The sequence below is a fragment of the Lacerta agilis genome, chromosome 8 (assembly GCF_009819535.1).
Source record: "Lacerta agilis isolate rLacAgi1 chromosome 8, rLacAgi1.pri, whole genome shotgun sequence".
Taxonomy (NCBI): Eukaryota; Metazoa; Chordata; class Lepidosauria; order Squamata; family Lacertidae; genus Lacerta; species Lacerta agilis.
The window spans coordinates 76,515,973-76,535,191 of record NC_046319.1 but is presented as its reverse complement, the minus strand read 5'-3'; the positions used below and the strand labels follow the sequence as shown (position 1 = coordinate 76,535,191).

At 50.0% G+C, this 19,219-nt stretch overlaps 1 protein-coding gene across 1 annotated transcript in view; it reads left to right on the top strand.

Annotated features, from left to right (window-relative positions):
- Window positions 1-19,219, top strand: part of LOC117052046 (neuronal PAS domain-containing protein 3-like) — a 73,190-nt gene that overhangs the window by 28,447 nt on the left and 25,524 nt on the right. The window contains exons 3-4 of the mRNA XM_033158773.1: window positions 1,448-1,521; window positions 16,201-16,290. Coding sequence (XP_033014664.1) covers window positions 1,448-1,521; window positions 16,201-16,290 — 164 coding nt within the window. The remainder of the gene's footprint in view (window positions 1-1,447; window positions 1,522-16,200; window positions 16,291-19,219) is intronic.

Genomic DNA, 19,219 nt, shown 5'->3' with positions numbered 1-19,219 from the left:
TTGCTCTTTGAGGACCAGAAGAAGCTGTGGGGAGGAGGGTCTCTGTCTGCAGCTGACCTCTCACCCTGTGGTTCAGTCGCTTGAGATGCATTCTTGCCTTTGAGCAAGATGGGTGAGGTTTAGGATTGACATACTTATATACAGACCACTGGCTGGGCTGCTGTGATGTCACAGCATGCTCGCGTTCGTCACTGCTGAGCAAAGGAAATAAAAATGAGGGGGTCGATGTGTGGAAAAGATTATCTTTGCACTTCATTTATTTATTGTGGGGACAGCTGAGGAGACTGAAACTTTGGTTATAGGTCCCTGTGCATTATCCCCTGAACTTAACAAATATAAGATGAAGGAGGGCTTCTTCTTCTTCTTCTTGCTCTTTTTGGAAGTGGCTTCCTGACCCTTCCAGATGTGGGAGTGGGATCAGGGCGTCTTAAGGGGATCGGCCGCCGTGGCGCAATGATCCCTCGCCCCCGGCGTGCCGCCTCTCCGCCGCCTCCCTCCCGCGCTGACCGCCCCTCGGGAGTGGGGGTGGGCGAGCGGGGGATGAGGGGCGTGGCGCTGGAGCAGCGCGGGGCTTTGCGCGCCCTTCCCAGCGCTCCAGCTGGGGCTCCGGAGGGCGGGCGTCTTGTAGCTTGCCCGCCGCACGCGAGCGTCTGCCCGCCCGCCCGTGGGGGCGGGTGCGGGTTGGGGAGGGGCACCCGGTATGCCGGCGGGCTCGCGGTGGCGCCCCTGGGGGGCCCAGCGCCCTGGCGCACTGCGCCACCCAGCCCCTATGACGAGACGAGCCTGAGTGGGATCAGGAAGCAGCAAGAGAATCTGTTTATGTTCCAAAGTACACACTCCTTTGCAAACTTAAGCAGGAAGTAGCTGGTGTCCTTTGGATAAAAACCCTCTTAGGAAAAATCTCTTGCTGATAGAGAGATCTTCATTTTTGCAATTCCAGCTGTAGGGGGAGGGTAAGCTCTGCGCGGGTGGCGGGTGGCACTGTGGGTTAAACCACCGAGCCTAGGTTTGCCAGAAGCGGCTTAGTCCTGCTGGCCACATGACCCGGAAGCTGTCTGCGGACAAACGCCGCTCCCTCGGCCTACAGAGCGAGATGAGCGCCGCAACCCCAGAGTCGTCCATGACTGGACCTAACGGTCAGGGGTCCCTTTACCTTTTAAGCTCTGTGCTGAAGCCAAACCTGCAATACGTGTTGCAATTATTGTTGGGGTCCAAGAAGGATCTCCCAGGGCTGGCAAATTCCACGCTCCCCCAAGCTGTAACTTTGCAGTTCTCAGCCTCTCAAATCCCTGCCCACCTGGTCACACCATGAGTCTCAATGCCATGGCACCAACAGCTTCTCCCTAGCAAGTTTGGAGATCAGGGAGCCAAATACTGGTGGTGGGGTGTCCAATGTGACCTCTCTGATAGTGTGTTCTCTCTCTCTCTCTCTCTCTCTCTCTGACAGCTGCTGGCCGGAGGAATGTGAACACCCTGCTAACAGAGCTCTTTGAACAGCACTTAGGGGGCCACATTCTGCAGGTGAGTATGGCTCATGTGACCTGTCTGTCTCTTACTGGTCTGACTCTGTTTGGCAATTATTGTGAAGAGCCAATGAAGTCTAGATTCTGTCTAATCTTCCTCGCTTCACCTGAAAGATTCTTCTCCGTCAATCTCTGGGCAGGCTCCCCCCTTCCTGGTCAAACGTATTTGCAGAAAATCCTTGAGGCATCCAATTTTGAAAATAGTTTGCTCATGCCACCTTTTGGGGAAGGGAAGGGAGTGAAGAAGAGAAGAAGAGTTTGGATTTGATATCCCACTTTATCACCACCCGAAGGAGCCTCAAAGCGGCTCACATTCTCCTTTCCCTTCCTCCCCCACAACAAACACTCTGTGAGGTGAGTGGGGCTGAGAGACTTCAAAGAAGTGTGACTAGCCCAAGGTCACCCAGCAGCTGCATGTGGAGGAGCGGAGACGTGAACCCGGTTCACCAGATTACGAGTCTACTGCTCTTAACCACTACACCACACTGGCTTGCACACAGTTCTTCCCTCTTTGTGGAGTTTTGCAGCCAGCCAATTTCCCCCTCCGTTCATGCCGCCTTGTAGGATTGTTACAGCAGAACATTTCCGGTGCAGGGAGCTGTACCGTTTTGGTTTCCTTGTTAGGAGTCTAAAACTCGACTTCTTACACCATGTCGCACAAGGCTTGGAGCCAGGGGTGGGAAGCCTGGGGCCCTACAGATTCAATCTCCCATCAGCCTCAGCTAGCATGACCAATGGTCAGGGTTGCAAGCTGAGGTCTAGCAACATCTGGAAGGTCACAGTTTCCGGCTCAGAGAAGGAGCCTACCACAAAGCTAAGCAGGAATGTTCCTTATCTTTCCTGGGAAGAATAGAAAGCTCCTGATTTTCACAGTGACCCAAGCAAGTCCAGCGCCACCAAGTGGCTAAGCAATGCAACGGCACTATCCATGCATCTTGCGAGTCTTGACATTTTGAGGGCAGGCACCGGTGAAGCCGACGGATCCGGCTAATTATTTCTTGAGAGCACTCATTACTGCTGTCTCCTGGGGCTGTGGGCTAATTATCAGAAGTGGCATATGGTAATATTTTAAACAGCAATTTATCAATCCCCAGCCGATGGCTGCCCTTGTTGCACAGCCTGGCTCGTGACAGCTGAGGGGAAGTGTGTGAGCAGGGGAACCGACCCTGCATTACATCTGCGCCCTGCAAGCCCACGCAAATGAAGGATCTGGGAGACTTTCCTCGTCACGTTTCCAGCAGGTCCCCCCCCCCCAAAATCTGGATGTGGTTTAATCTGTAGCTTTTAAAATCAGAGTCCAGTCCTGTGCTACCTAAATGGTGTTTTCTCATTTCATCTTCTTAACATCCCTGCAAAGTAGGCTAGACACACACACAGAGAGAGAGAGAGAGAGAGAGAGACTTGCTCAGAGAAGTCCCATTCAAATTAATGCACCATAGCCACGTTCATTAATTTGACTGGGTCTCCTCACAGTAGAGCTAGTGTTAGGTACAACCCCATGTCCTTTGATCAGGTTCAGCCTCACCTGGGAGCAGCACAGCCACAGATCCACACTGGAAGAAATATTTATTTGTTTTTTCACACTACAGTCGTACCTCATGTTGTGAACACTGCGTGTTGCGTTCGTCACGGGAAAGGGTTACTTCCAGGTTCGGCGGTTCGCGCATGCGCAGATGCGTCAAATGACGCCATGTGCAGAAGTGCCGAGTCGCGCGCACATGCGCAGACGTGGCGCTTCAAGTTGTGGACTGCTCATGATTCGAACGGGGCTCCGGAACGGATCCCGTTCGCATCCAGAAATACCACTGTACTGGAAAACTTTGCTAGGGAAACTGTTGAAGGGCTAAGACGCTCTGGGAGAAAATCCAGCTGGGCACTCCCTGCTGATGCACGTAATCAATTAAATGCAATTAATTTACTTTAATTACTGGCTATTTGCAAGCCTTTACCTTATAGGGACGTGGGTGGCGCTGTGGGTTAACCACTGAGCCTAGGGCTTGCCGATCAGAAGGTCAGCAGTTCGAATCCCCGCAACGGGGTGAGCTCCCATTGCTTGGTCCCAGCTCCTGCCCACCTGGCAGTTCAAAAGCACCCCCAAAAAGTGCAAGAAGATAAATAGGTACCGCTCCGGCGGGAAGGTAAACAGCGTTTCCGTGCGCTGCTCTGGTTCTCCAGAAGCAGCTTAGTCATGCTGGCCACATGACCCGGAAGCTATACGCCGGCTCCTTCGGCCAATAAAGCGAGATGAGCGCCGCAACCCCAGAGTAGGACACGACAGGACCTAACGCTCAGGGGTCCCTTTACCTTTACCTTATAGGGCAGATCAGGCACTCTGCTAGTCTCTTTGGTGGGCTGGCAGCGGTCAGGATTTGGCCTTTCTCCTACCTTCTGCGTCCTCAGCTAGTCACGCAGTTTCAATTCATTTTCAAGCCCTCTCAATAGAAGCGTGTTCTTGCCCCTTCTCCTCAAGGAGCTGCCAGAAAGAAAGAAAGAAAGAAAGAGATTCTGGTTTCCCCCTCAGTGTTTCCAAATGCTGTCCATCGAAACTTGGAAATCATCATCATCATCATCATCATCATCATCATATATTTATTATTTATACACCACCCATCTGGCTGGGTTTCCCCAGCTACTCTGGGTGCCTCCAACAGAATATTAAAACATGATCAAACATCAAACATTAAAAACTTCCCTAAACAGGGCTGCCTTTAGATGTCTTCTGAAAGCCAGATAGTTGTTTATTTCCTTGACATCTGATTTGAGGGCGTTCCACAGGGCAGGTGCCACCACCGAGAAGGCCTGATCCTTTATCTTCCCAGGGGTCCCTCTCTTTCCAGATATCCCCAGCCTAGCCCCCCCCCACCCCCATTAGATTCCAGCTTGCCTGTCCAGCCCCCTTCTCTTTACCTGCCCCACCTGCTTAAAACGACCACCCAGCTTTTAAAACCCTGCCGTTTATCTTGGGAGGGGAAAGGCTGGAGACAGTTCGGCAGCTGTTGACCCAGGGCTTGACTGCACCATAGCCTGAGAGCAGCCTGCCTTCTCTGCTCTGCATTTGACTCACTGATTGGGACAACCTTGGGACTGGCAGGGGGCGGTGTGTGTGTGTGTGTGTGTGTGTGTGTGTGTGTGTTGTGTGGGTGTGTTTAGGTGAGGACTTTGCTTGTTTTCCAGAAGAGCCTACGGGAGCCAATCCAAGGTTTAAATTGAGCCAGGATGACACTTCCCTCTTAATTATGTTTTCATCTTTCCAAAATTCCAGCATTGCAACCTGTTTTGTTGGGTTTTTTTGAGCCACGTCAGAACGGGTATTCCCACCCCCCACTCCAGGTGAGAGGTAAAAAAGGCAAATGGTCTCTGAGAATATGCAGAGTACTTTTCCCAGAGTTGAAAGGAGAAGGCTCCCTTTCCCTCTGCCTCTTTTTCAAATCAGCCATAGCTAGGGTGTAAGGAAAGGACTGATTTCTTATCCACTCTGCATTTGTTGCTGTCCTGCTTCCGGGAGGTGGGGTGGGGTGTTGTTTGCCTTGCTGTCCTCTGTGGTGGAACTTCACGTAATTAACTACATGCTTAATGATGTATTCATTACGTTATCCTCCCCCCCCCCAATTCATGTCCGTGCAAAGGAAACAGAATGCAAATGAGGTTGAGGGGAGAGCGATCAATTGCATATCTTTTGAGGACTGAAAACAACAGCGACTACAGATCATATTTGCCGGTGCGTTTTGGTTCTGGACATGGTACTATAAGTGGATCTTGGCCATTTCCACATCCCTAGCTGTTACCTCCCTGCTGAGACCTTCGTCTGCTGCTCCAGCCACACATCGGTGAAGTGTGGCCTGCAGTTAACTCATTTCTGAAGGCAACGAATTGTCTTGCGCAGCGGTAGTCAACCTAAGGCCCAGGGGCCAGATGCGGCCCAATCGCCTTCTCATTCCGCCCGCAGACGGTCCGGTAATCACGTGTTTTACATGAGTAGAATGTGTCCTTTTATTTAAAATGCATCTCTGGGTTATTTGTGGGGCATAGGAATTTGTTCAGTTCCCCCCCCCCTTCAAAATATAGTCGGGCCCACCACATGGTCTGAGGGACGGTGGACCGGCCCACGGCTGAAAAAGGATGCTGACCACTGGTCTTGCTGGATCAGCTCTAAGACCTGTGCAGTGCAAGCTCTTTTTTCCAACAGGGGGAGCCCAAATGCTGCAGGAGATCACTAGCAGGGCATGAAGGCAACAGCCTACTGCTGCTGGCTGCCTTCCTGTAATTAACACAAGAACCCGTATCATACGAGGCCGCTCTGCTTCTCCCTGGGAATCTACTTTACACTGAGTCAGGTCCTTGGTCTATCTAGTTCAGCCTTGCCCACACTGACTTTCAGCATCTCTCCAGGGCTTCGGAGAGGGCTTTCTCCCAAGCCCTACCTGAAGGTGCCATTTGGTAGGGAACCGGGGGGGGGGGGGGAGGCTTGCTGCATGGGAAGCTGATGTTGTACTTCCCTTCTCCTGGCTTGAAACAGAGCTCAGAACAACACACAACATCTTCCACTCACTTTGTACACCACTTCTTGTTGGCACCCGTCTCTCTCTCTCTCTCCTCTCTCTCTCTCTCTCTCTCCAATGGAGTTGCCTCTGTGTTTGCAGCACCAAAGTGACCTCCCTGCGGCACAAGCCTGGGCAGTGTGTATGGGGGTCCTGGGCTGCCCAGATGACATGACCCCCCCTCTCAGCCCCGCTAATGTGGTCCATAGGAATCAAGAGTAAGACGTTTGGCATCATCTTGGCTGCAGGTGTTGCCGGAAGGAGCCATTTAAGGTGCCACCAAACCCCCACTCTGGATTGTGTAGGGTTCACTCCTGAGCCTTCTCTCAAAGATATCTCGCAAGGCAGTGGAGGTTTATGATGAGATTTTTCCTTCCCCTAGATGGGCTCCCTTCCCAGGTGGACGAGCCCCACCTGCCCCTCACTCCCCTATTCTACAGCACATGCAGAAGCCGCCTTCTTGACTGCTGGACCCTATACACCCCACTGTTGTTGTGTTGTTGTTTAGTTGTTTAGTCATGTCCGACTCTTCGTGACCCCATGGACCAGAGCACGCCAGGCACACCTGTCTTCCACTGCCTCCCGCAGTTTGGTCAGACTCATGTTAGTAGCTTCGAGAACACTGTCCAACCATCTCATCCTCTGCCGTCCCCTTCTCCTTGTGCCCTCCATCTTTCCCAACATCAGGGTCTTTTCCAGGGAGTCTTCTCTTCTCATGAGGTGGCCAAAGTACTGGAGCCTCAACTTCAGGATCTGTCCTTCTAGTGAGCACTCAGGGCTGATTTCTTTAAGAATGGATAGGTTTGATCTTCTTGCAGTTCATGGGACTCTCAAGAGTCTCCTCCAGCACCATAACTCAAAAGCATCAATTCTAGACCTCTCTATTTCTGGCTGTAGTGCATTGGCCTGGCAACACACTTTTCCTGGGTTGCTGATTCAAAGGGAACCTAATTTTGCCCGTGGCCAGAGCAGATGCGAAGAGGCAGGAGCGAAAAGGCGAGCAAACTGGATCAATTAAGTTAGAGGATTCTGCGCAGAGGGGGAATGGAGGCGTTAACCTCGTTTGGCTCCTTGGCCAGGTGTGGCGGCTTCCTTCCCACAGCCCACTGTCTCCAGCTCGAGGGCTTGGGTTATTTTTTGTGTGTGTGACTAATTCGGGTTTATTTGGAAGCAATCTGATTTGGCCACTGGTGTGCGTGAGGAGGGGGCTATGTATAGGGAGGGTGAGGGGGATGCAGATGTTGTGCCAACAGCTGGCTGACAGAAAGCACTGCTGTGGGGGGCAGCCCTCCATGTGCAACCTCGGGAGGAGCACCATAGCTCCTCTCAGTGTAGTGGAAGCCGTTTGCTGGACTCTGCTTGGATACGAACAAGGCTAATCCTCCCCTTTTTGGACTCTTTCCTTCCTCCGCCAGCGCTGTTGTTGCCAGAACGATTTGTCTTTTTCCCGTTGCTCTGACCATGGGATGCAGGCCCTTAAATCCCTCTCCTGGCTTCCTGAGAGCTCTCAGATCCGGCAACAAGCCCCTTTGTCTTTCCATCCCATGTAACGCAATAGAAATCCGTGGAACGATGCGCGGGATGGAAAAAAGCGAATGTGGGGAAGTTTATCTCCCTCTCTCGTAACTCCCAGAACTCGTGGACAGATCTGAATGTTCGGAAGATTCGGGAGAGATAAAAGGAAGCCTTCACACCAGCGCAGAGTCAGAGCATGGAATTTGCTCTCAAGAGAAGTAGCAATGGCCACCAGCTTGGATGGCTTCAAAAGAGGAATGGACAAATTCACAGAGGAGAATAAGACTATCGATGGCTACGAGCCACAAACAGCGGTGCTCTGCTTCCATGTTTGGAGGCAGCTATGCTTCTGAATCCCAGTTGCTGGAAACCACAGGAGGAGAGAGGGCTCCTGTGCTCAGATCCCACAGGCATCTAGTTGGCTGCTGTGAGAACAGGATGCTGGACTAGATGGGCCATGAGCCGGATCTAGCAGGCTTCTTCCTGCATTCCAGGACCACCATGGGCTTGACCCACCGATCTTTCCGCTCCTGTATCCTTTTCCCCCTTGCTGCTTCCTTGTTGCCTCCTCAAAACACCTGCGTCTCATGGCCTAGAATCCATCAAGACTTCCTCCCAGAGCTAGCAAGCTGCATCGGTCAGCTGGTGAGCTGGCCTGTGGGTCCTTGCCTGCCTCAGCTTCTTAGAGTGCCCCACCCGCTTCTCCCTATGCCTCGGAGCCCTTTGTGTTCATGGAGACAGGGGCCGCTCTTGCTCTGGGTCCTGCTGCTCTGGGTCCTGTGCACTGTCCCCCATTCCCTCGTCATTTCCCATCATCCCGTGAGTGCTTCCTACACCAACCTCTCCTTCCCCATCCCCAGCTTGCCCCCTTGTGTCCCAAGTCCCGACTACTCCACTCGCCCAGGTCCTCTTTCTCCTTCCTGTTGTCCTAGCCTGGGAGAGAGAGAGAGAGAGAGAGAGAGAGAGAGAGAGAGAGAGAGAGAGAAGGCTTCTGTGCTCTCAGCCTCTGCGGAGCAAGTTGCCTGCTTGGAGCTGTCCGTGGTCCTGCAGCTCCTCACCTGCTGGATGGAAAAATGATGCTCCCCTCTTTCCTGTGAAGTCTTTGGCACAATCCCTCCATCCTCATGCCTGGGGGCTCTTGGATGCTTTGACCTGCAGCTTCCATCTGTCCCAGCCGGCATGGGCCGTGGCTCAGGGTAGGTAAAAGTAAAAGATAAAGGTAAAAAGTTAAGTCCAGCCAAAGGCAACTATGGGGTGTGGCGCTCATCCTGCTTTCAGGCCGAGGGAGCCGGCGTTTGTCCACAGACAGCTTTCAGGGTCATGTGTCCAGCATGACTAAACCACTTCTGGCCCAACGGGACACCGTGACAGACACCAGAGCACACAGAAACTGTTTACCTTCCCACCACAGTGGTGCCTATCTATATACTTGCGCTGGCGTGCTTTCAAACTGCTAGGTTGGCTGGAACCGGGACAGAGCAATGGGAGCTCACCACGGTCACACGGATTCTCCAGGTGACGCTGGGAGAGGTTAATGCCCCAAACCCCAGAGAGAGACTGCTACCAGCCCGTGCAGGCAGTACAGAACAAGATGGAACCCAGTGGTCTGTACCCATTGTGCCAATAAAGTCTGAATGAATGAATGAATGAATGAATGAATGAATATATGTATCTGTAGCTGCCTGCGTTCTTAGGAGAAAAGCAGAGGCTGGAGTCAGTGCGACCTGCTTGCTCAGCAGCTGGTGAGAAGTAATGCGGGGAGGTTCACTGATGTGGGGGACAGGGGACCCACAGAGGGCTCCTTCCCCCAACGAGAGGCCCCCAGAAGCTGCAGCTTATGCTGCGGCTCTCTCTGTCTCTCTTAAACTGCTCTTGTGCCGGTTCTGCTACTTCCGCTACCTGCGCCAAGCATGTTTTTCTTGATGCGCATGTGCTGAAAATCTGGCAAAACGAAATCTAGGGATTGATCCAGGCATACCTCTCTTCCTCACTGTTTGCAGCCCCCCCCCCCCCCGCAGAGACGTCTCCGTCATGTGGTGTCAACCATTTAATTGCCACAGCAATGACCTCCGGCCGGCACATCGAAACCACTTGATGATGATAAAAAAAAGCAATTTTATCTGTCAGCAGTAATTAACGTGCTGGAACGTTAACGTGGCTGTCGGTTCCATTCATCTCCTGCTATTTCTTTCTTTCTTTCTTTCTCTCTCCTCTCCCTTCCTCTCCCCCTCCCCACCACCCAGGCTCCTTCGTGGGGAAAATGTTGTAATTGTGCAAATATATCCTATTGGTATAAAGAGGCATTGTTGCTGCAGGGCAGTCCTTGGGAGAGAGGCAGGGGGTGAGAGATCGGGGGGCTAAGAGGAGCCCCCGTGCCCCAGGACAGGGATTCTGGTAGTGCAACCTCCAGAATTTTTATTTTTGGGGAGGAGACTCATAGAATCGTTGAATTGTAGAGCTGGGGGGGGGGGGAACGCCAACGGTCATCTAGTCCAACCCCCTGCAATGCAGGAATCTCAGCTAAAGCATCCATGACAGGTGGCCATCCAGCCCCTGCTTAGAAAACCTCAGAGGAAGGAGAGTCCACAGCCTCCTGAAGGAGAGTGTTCCACTGTCTCCTTCAGCTCTCACTGTCAAAAAAGCTCTTCCTGATGTTTAGTTGGAATCTCCTTTCTTGTAACCTGAAGCCATGGGTTCAAGTTCTACCCTCCAGAACAGCAGAAAACAAGCTTGCTTCAGCTTCCATGTGACAGCCCTTGAGATATTTGAAGGTGGCTATCACATCTCCTCTCCTTTCCAGGCTAAACATACCCAGCTCCCTCAACCGCTCCTCATAAGGTTTGGTTTCCAGACCTTTGATCATCTTTGTCACCTTCCGTTGCACATGCCCCATATTGTCAACGTCTTTCTTGTATTTTGGCGCCCAGAACAGGAGTCCTGGTGGGGCCTGAGCAGGGCAGAATAGAGCAAAACAAAGCTATTGATTATGGGACAAGACATTGTCTGTGGCTCACTTCATCCGAGAGATGCCAACTGTGAAAGCACATCTGACTTATTTTGGGTGTGAAGCAATACTGGGAGGCACCAAAGTCTGAATTTTGCACCAGGGTAACCCACCCCAGTTGGAAAACTCCCTTTCTCCGGGCCCCAAATATTTCATTATTTGAACCACTGCTGGTTCATCTTCTAGCTTATCCTGGCAATCATATGGACTAGAAATTTTGCCGAACTTCTGCTTGTTTAAACTTCCTTTCAGAGCGAAACTACATTTCAAAGGCAGATGTGTCGTGCCCTGACAGACTGTTTATTTTGAATGAGAAGTTTCTTTGGGAACAGGCAATCTAGTGTGGAGAAGCAAAGTGGGATGCTTAACTTCTTCCTGTGCAAATGGCGACAACTCCCCCTTTCCAGCTTTTTAAATGCTTGCTTGTGAGGGTAAATAATGTGTTTTGAACCCGGGGAGGGAAAGAAGCAGGTGATTTTGAGGGCAAAGCAGGTGAGGAAAGAGTTACATGAGCCACTTCCATGCTTCCAAATCCGCTCCTCCTCACCCCACCCCACCCCCCTGGGACCAGCACACAAGTTGGCATATAACATGTCGTTTGGCCCTGGGAGTGGCGACAGCTTTGGCCCCGATACCACTTTCCAGCCCTGGGCATTGTTGCAGCCACAGAGGGGGCAGGTTAACATTCATCCCTCCTTACAGGGATTTATCGCCCGGACTTTGCAAAACGAAAGGAGGGCGAACTCAGCCTTGCGCCCCCCCCAAAGTCCTCCCCTTGGAGCTTGCAGAGTCGTTTCTGCCCAACTGCCTTGGGACCGGTTTCGTAAACTGCTTCAAACGTTGCCTTAGGAGAGGACATCATCATCCAGCTTTAAAGAGATTTGGCCGGGGACCCGAAAACGGGGCATTTTTTGGCGTTTGCTAACATTTGCCATGGCGAGATTCAAAGGGGACGTCTGAGGCTTCCGTCCTGTGTCTCCTTGGGGAGCAGCTTCCTGTTTTCTGGAACAGTTTGGGGTGGGGGTGAAGAAGCAAAGGGGGGGGGGACTCTTGGCTGTGTCTCTTCTCCCTCTTGGCCTTATTCGGCTCTCCTCCCTGGATGAACCCTGAAGAGGTTGCTCTCTCTGTCTGGTCTTTGCTCATCACAAATATTCAGGGCTTTCTCGTTCCTTATTTTGCAGAGAGGGTTTGATGCCTGCTCTCCTCTCCTCTTTTCCCAGGCAATTTCCAGATGTTCCTGTACTTTCAAACAGCTGCTTCTAGGTGCCTCCATTGGCCCTGTGCAGATTTTAAATTCACACGGTGGTGCATAAAATTTATGCTCAATTTGGAGAAAGTGGAAAGAAAGTTTTCCTTAGCCCAACAAAGCTGAATGCTGTTAAGATTCAGGGCAGGCAAAATAAGTTATTTCTTTGCACGGCGCAGGGTTAATTCACTCCCCCAAGAGGTAAAGACGACCACCAACTTTGGGTGGCTTTAAAAGCAAAGTAGACAAATCTAGTTAGGGAGAAATAATCTCAATGTTTGCATGCACTTTCAAATCTGTTTCTGAAGCCAGAGGTCCCTGTTGGGATGTAAGGTGTACTCTGAGCTTTTTCTTTTTTTAAAAAAAAAAGCTCTCTGTCAAAACTCTGCGTCACAGTAACCCAAACCCTGACCAGAGAGAGGCTAGGTTCTGTGACCCTGTGGGAACAAAGCAGATTTGCAAGGCTTTCTCGTTATTTATTTTCATTTATTAAATAGGTGCTCTGCTCTCGGATCTGTAGATCTCAAGGCTGTTCACAGCATGAAAATGCGAGATAAAAAAACAAACACAAAACACATAATAAAAGCAAGAACGAACAAACAAAAGAACCCTCCCAACAAACACATTTAACAGGATGTAGTATGTTAGCCAAAGACCTGGTTGAAGAGGAACATTTTCACTTGACTCCTAAAGGCGTATGATGAAGGCGCCAGGCGAACTTCTCTGGGGAGAGCATTCCACAAACGGGGAGCCACTGCAGAAAATAATAATAATAATATTTATTATTTGTACCCCGCCCATCTGGCTGGATTTCCCCAGCCACTCTGGGCGGCTTCCAACAGAAATCAAATACAAAAATATCACACATTAAAAACTTCCCTAAAAAGGGCTGCCTTCAGGTATTTTCTGAATGTCAGGTAGTTGTTTATCTCCTTGACCTGTGATGGGAGGGCGTTCCACAGGGCGGGCGCCACTACCGAGAAGGCCCTCTGCCTGGTTCCCTGTAGCTTTGCTTCTCGCAGTGAGGGAACCGCCAGAAGGCCCTCGTTTTTTTGTTTTTAGCAACTCTTTTGAGCTATTTTATCTTGCTCCAGCTAGCACCAGGCCAGGGACCCTATTCTGTCCAGTATATTGTTCTCACAGAGGCCAACCAGATGCCCACATGGGAAGCCTTCGAGCTGGACCTGGCTGCACCAGGACTCTCCCGGCTAGTGATTGATTCCCAGCAGCTGGTATCCAGGGGCATTCTGCCTCTGGCAGTGGGTGTCGGACGTAGCCTGAGTGGGTAGCTATAGATGGGCAGGAGCTGTTCAGGGTCTTAAGCCCCACCCTCACCCCCCCAGAACAGAGAATAACTTATTTGGCAACCCCCCTGGCTTCTGAGACTTTATAGAACCATAGTTCATTTGCCCTTCCCTTTGTATCACACAATTCAATCTATGTTCATTTATCAGCTGGTTAATTAGCAGGTAGTGGCCATCAGAGGATTGCAAGGTAGCCTTCCAAATGTTTACTCAGCATGGGGATAGGCTGGAGATAGCAGCCAGGTTTCTGCAACACGGAAGTGAGGATTCGCAAACGTCACACAACAGTATTTTAACTGTTAGATGCAGATGCTGCTGCGATTTTATTGTACTGAACCTTTTGGAACCTCGTCTGTGTGCCAGTAAAGGTTTGAGATTGGTTGGTTGACATAGAGTTGGAAGGAACCACAAGGGTCATCTAGTCTTGCCCAATGTGCGGCTTGAACCCATGACCCTGGGAGTAAGGGTCTTATGCTACACCGACAACTGCTGTTCTATCTCTTCCGAGCCTGCCATCACTACGACAAGGTTTAGGAATGCCTTTTTGTTCAAAATGAACCCTAATAATTCTTAATTCCAGGACCACTTTTGGTGACTTTTTGTCCTTTGGTATTGACTTGGCTCTAGTCTTGACGTTGCCCGGCCCTTGCAAGCAGCTATTTTGTGGGGTATTTCTTCTGTAGCAAATAATGCTCCTGGGGTGTTGCCATGCCGCCTGTTTTGGCAGAAGCGACAAAGAGTCTTGTGGCACCTTAACAAGGGGCGCATTTATTGTAGTTTAACAAGCTTCCGTGAACGAGAGTCCTCTTCATCACATGCAGATTGGCGTCTGGCTTCATCTTTGGGGGGGGGGGTGAAGCCTGGGAGTCAGAAGTGGGGGAGGGAAATCCACTCAGAAACAGCCCATGACGCCCCTACTAAACCTGGTGCTAGGGGAGCCCCTAACTCAATGGTAGAGCGCATATCTTGCCTGCAGGTGGCCGCAGGTTCAGTCCTCATGAAAAACAATCTGTGGTGGATGGGAAAGTTGTGGAAGAGCCCCGCGCCTGGAGAGTCGCTGCCAGCCAGAGCAGGCCAAACCTGGCTGGATGAGCCAATGGTTTGTCTCTGTGCAAGGCAACAGCTTACCTTCATAGCCTGCCATTGCCGGGTTTTCTGCACATACATTATTTTTCCGTGTATAATGATCTTTTTGGGGGGAGGATTGCCCAGAGTTGTTGAGCTTTTCCGGGGTGGGTGGGGGATGCCGTAAATCACTAACCCAACAGATAGGCGCTGACAGTCGCTCGCATCGCAGAAGCCAAAAAGCGCCTGCCCGATCGCCAGCAGCGGCCGACAATCGCACGCACAATTGCCGCAGCACCAGCCAATACAAGCCAGCCTTTGCCGCAGCCACCAATCACCAACCAAATCGCCTATGACAATCTGCAGCTCACGGCAGCAAACAATCACATGTGCCCCCCCCTACCCACTCTCCGTGTATAAGACAACCCCCGGTTTTTTTAACACTATTTTGGAGTTTAAAAAAACCCACGTCTTATACACGGAAAAGTACAGTACGTCATTAACATGGGCTGCCAGCCAAACTGAAGGTGCTTCCTGTTTTAAATTAATTTATTCCCCCCCCCCCCAATTTTGCTTACTTGATCTGAACTTAAATATAAAAAAATTCCTTCCAGTAGCACCTTGGAGACTAACTAAGTTTGTTATTGGTATGAGCTTTCGTGTGCATGCACACTTCTTCAGATACCAAGTGTGCATGCACACGAAAGCTCATACCAAGAACAAACTTAGTTGGTCTCTAAGGTGCTACTGGAAGGAATTTTTTTTTATTTTGTTTCGACTATGGCAGACCAACACGGCTACCTACCTGTAACTTGAACTTAAATATGTTTGCATGCAGTGTTCAAAATTCTCCAGGGCGTCAGGTGCGTTTTGCTACTGGTGAGGGTCCAATTGCGGATGCGTGGAGATTTCTGGGTGCCAGGTTGACCACCACAGTTTAAAAACCTCTGCCTTAGTCCATGGTTAATACCAGTTCCATTTCCATGGCGTGCGTCTCTCCTCCTTGCATACAGGGACAAGTGAATTGTTGTAAGAGCAAGCTGCAGTCAGGCTATGTAGCAGAGATCATAGGAGGAGGAGAGAGCCCCCTCCTCATCTTTAAATGTGAGACAGATAACAGTTTATATAAGTAAAAAAAAAAAAAGGAAGGAAGGAAAAGGCCTTCTGCAATGTTTCGTTCGCCATCCAACTTGGAAGCTGGCGAGATCCAGTCTCAGTGGGCTCATTTTAAGCTGCAGTTAATGGCTGCACTGATCAACTGTTTTAAAGCTTGCTGCCCTATTTTTAACGCATTGGTTTGCTACCCTGGATCTGTTTGGGCACTAAACCAAATTAGGAACTGGATTCATCAAGGTTTGATTTGGGGTGGAGTTTCTAGCCCCTATGACGTACAGGTGAAACTCGAAAAATTAGAATATTGTGGAAAGGTTCATTTCTTTCAGTAATTCAACTTAAAAGGTAAAACTAATATATGCGATAGACTCATGACATGCAAAGCGAGATATGTCAAGCCTTTGCTTGTTATAATTGTGATGATTATGGCGTACAGCTGATGAGAACCCCAAATTAACAATTTCAATTTCAATCATCACAATTATAACAAGCAAAGGCTTGACATATCTCACTTTGCATGTCATGAGTATCTCATATATTAAACTCCAGTAGCTAATGAAAACAATTGCTGACATAAATTGACTTTTCCACGATATTCTAATTTTTCGAGTTTCACCTATAATGCCATGGGGGTTTTGCAGCAAGGTTTTTTATGCTGTGAACCACCCTGTGATCTTCGGATGAAGGGCAGTGTACAAATCTAATAAATAAAATAATAATAATTTTGGGATCTTCCCTACCCCTGGACCAACTGTGTTGGTGTGACACATAACTTTCTTTCCGCCTTTCCCCTCTGCTTGGCAAAGCACCAGCCTGTATCATTTGGAGTGGGGGTGGGGAAACACATCTATATAATATAAATGTTGTTTCTGTGTTTTCTCTCTCTCCACAGTCTCTGGATGGGTTTGTGTTTGCGCTGAACCAGGAGGGAAAATTCCTTTACATCTCCGAGACGGTGTCTATTTACCTTGGGCTCTCGCAGGTAGGAGTTGTGTGAGCTGTGTGCTAAAACGTGAATAATACATGCACAGACTGGAAATAAAAGGGGGGAGAAACCCCCACTCATGTGGCCAGATGTATAGCGCATGAGTATTATGCAGCCGGGCGGGGGTTGCGCTGAAAATAGGCAAGATTATTCTCTGCAGTGTCTGCAAGGTGTTAGAATCTGCAGGTTTCCAAATACTTTGCGGGCTGCAACCAGATACCGTTGGACAGCTGGAATGGGCAGGAATGCTTGCATCCAACCCATAATTTGCTTACTGTGGCGTTCTCTAAGCATGCATAGCTGGGAGCTTCTGCAGACTTCTGAGGATCTCTGCTGCCATTTTAATAGGGAGGGAGGGAGGGAGGGAGGGAGAGAGAGAGAGAGAGAGAGAGAGAGAGAGAATGTGTGTAGTCCTCATGAGGCCAGTCCTTTTTACCCATGCATAAAGGAAGTTTGAGGTTGAGACCAGTTGTGCTAGAGCAGCCTTTGTCAACCTGGTGCCCTCTAGCTGTTTTGGATGACAATTCTCATCCGCCCCTGCCAGCACAGTTGCGCTCAAAAACCTCTGGTGACCAGAGTTCTAGGACTCCACAAGTGATTCTAGGAGAGTGAACAGGATTGGGGCATGGGGGGTGGAGGACATAAAACGCTGCTGAAATGTGGTGTTGTTGTTCAGTCGTGAAGTCGTGTCCGACTCTTCGTGACCCCATGGACCAGAGCATGCCAGGCACCCCTATCCTCCACTGCCTCCCGCAGTTTGGCCAAACTCATGCCAGTCGCTTCGAGAACACTGTCCAACCATCTCATCCTCTGGCGTCCCCTTCTCCTTGTGCCCTCCATCTTTCCCAACATCATGGTGTTTTCCAGTGAATCTTCTCTTCTCATGAGGTGGCCAAAGGAGCCTCAACTTCAGGATCTGCCCTTCCAGTGAGCACTCAGGGGTGATTTCTTTAAGGATGGATAAGTTTGATCTTTTTGCAGTCCATGGGACTCTCAAGAGTCTCCTCCAGCACCATAATTCAAAAGCATCAATTCTTCGGCGATTAGTCTTCTTTATGGTCCAGCTACAATGAGTAAAAATGCAACTTTAATCTGACAAAAAATTATATATACGAATATAATTTCTAAAATGCAGTGAGATATGATCTCAGCTACCCGGAATGACGCCTAAAGGCAAGTGCACAGGAAAGTGTGGGATAACGCTTGCTCTGATGCAGCAGCAGTTTAACTCTCCTCTTGCAAACAAATCAGAATGATTGCTCATTAAATAGCCAGTGTAGCTGATCTCCCTGCAAACCAATCTGGATGAATGCTCAACAAACAGGTGGTTTGGAAACGCCCTTAGTTTTGCAAGGGTAATAATAATAATAATAATAATAATAATAATAATAATAATAATAATTTATTTGTACTCCGCCCATCTGGCTGGGTTTCCCCAGCCATTCTGGGCGGCTTCCAACAAATATTAAAAATACAATAAAACATCAAGTCATTAAAAACAGAGCTGCCTTCAGATGTATGTCTGTGATCCCTGTAAGGGACAGCTGCATATTCTTGCAATGCAGGGGGTTGGACTAGATGACACTCAGGGTTCCCTTGACCTATGAGAGTGTGGTGCATTGGGGCACCTCTTTCTCTTTCTCCCTTAAATTGGGCTGCCTTTGTGTGCTCAAGCTTCAGAGTGCGAGCTTCCCAAGTTCCAAAGGATGTTTCCTTGGGCCTGGCTGCATGAGAAACTTTTGTGCCGAAGGCTTCTCCCGGCCCCAGTGTCACCCATTGCCTCCTGGCGAGGTGTGGTCTCCCCATGCTTCAGTGTTCTGGGTCCCAACTCCCAACAGAGAACATCGCTCCCCTTCCTGGCCTGCCGATTTCCAGGACCCCCCCCCCCATAAACACTTCACAGTCCTTGCCGCATGAATAATTAATCGTGGTAATTATCTCGGCTACAAACGATGCAATTTAAACATGCTTTGTCTGATAATTGATGATCGGCCTTCCTTCTGAGCTGCGATTGATGGGTTGCAGCTAGGGGAGAAGGAGGAGAAGAGAAGACCACCCTCCCCCCCCCCCCGCCCCATGATCCCAACATGCACATTTTTCCAGGACACCTTGGGGAGGAGGAAGTCGGGAGCAAATTGCAAACCCCAGATTCCACACAACCCGCCTGTGTCTTCCTTGCAAAGCACCCTGGAAAGGGTGGTTTGCCCTTAGGGAAGGGAGCACTTAACCCTATTTGTACCCTCAAATATCCGCCTGCCATTGCCTGGACTCCCACTGTTGTCCCAGGTGCCACGCTGCTTGATGAGCGACCTCGCAGCAGCATCTTAAAAAGCAGAGGCATCACCTTGCCGACAAAGGTCCGTATAGTTAAAGCTATGGTTTCCCCAGTAGTGATGTATGGAAGTGAGAGCTGGACCATAAAGAAGGCTGATTGACGAATAATTGATGCTTTTGAATTATGGTGCTAGAGGAGACTCTTGAGACCCATGGACTGCAAGAAGATCAAACCTATCCATTCTGAAGGAAATCAGCCCTGAGTGCTCACTGGAAGGACAGATCCTGAAGCAGAGGCTCCAATACTTGGGCCACCTCAAGAGAAAAGAAGATTCCCTGGAAAAGACCCTGATGTTGGGAAAGAGGGAGGGCACAAGGAGAAGGGGACGACAGAGGACGAGATGGCTGGACAGTGTTCTCGAAGCTACTAACATGAGTCTGACCAAACTGCAGGAGGCAGTGGAAGACAGCAGTGCCTGACGTGCTCTGGTCCATGGGGTCACGAAGAGTCGGACATGACTAAACAACAACAAATTGCAGGTTTTTGGGGGGTAGGGGTGGCAAGTGTCATTTACATGTTTGTTCAAAGGGTTTTTGTCCGACTCTTCGGCCAAAAAAGGACCCCACACCTCCCACAGCTTGCAGTCTGAAA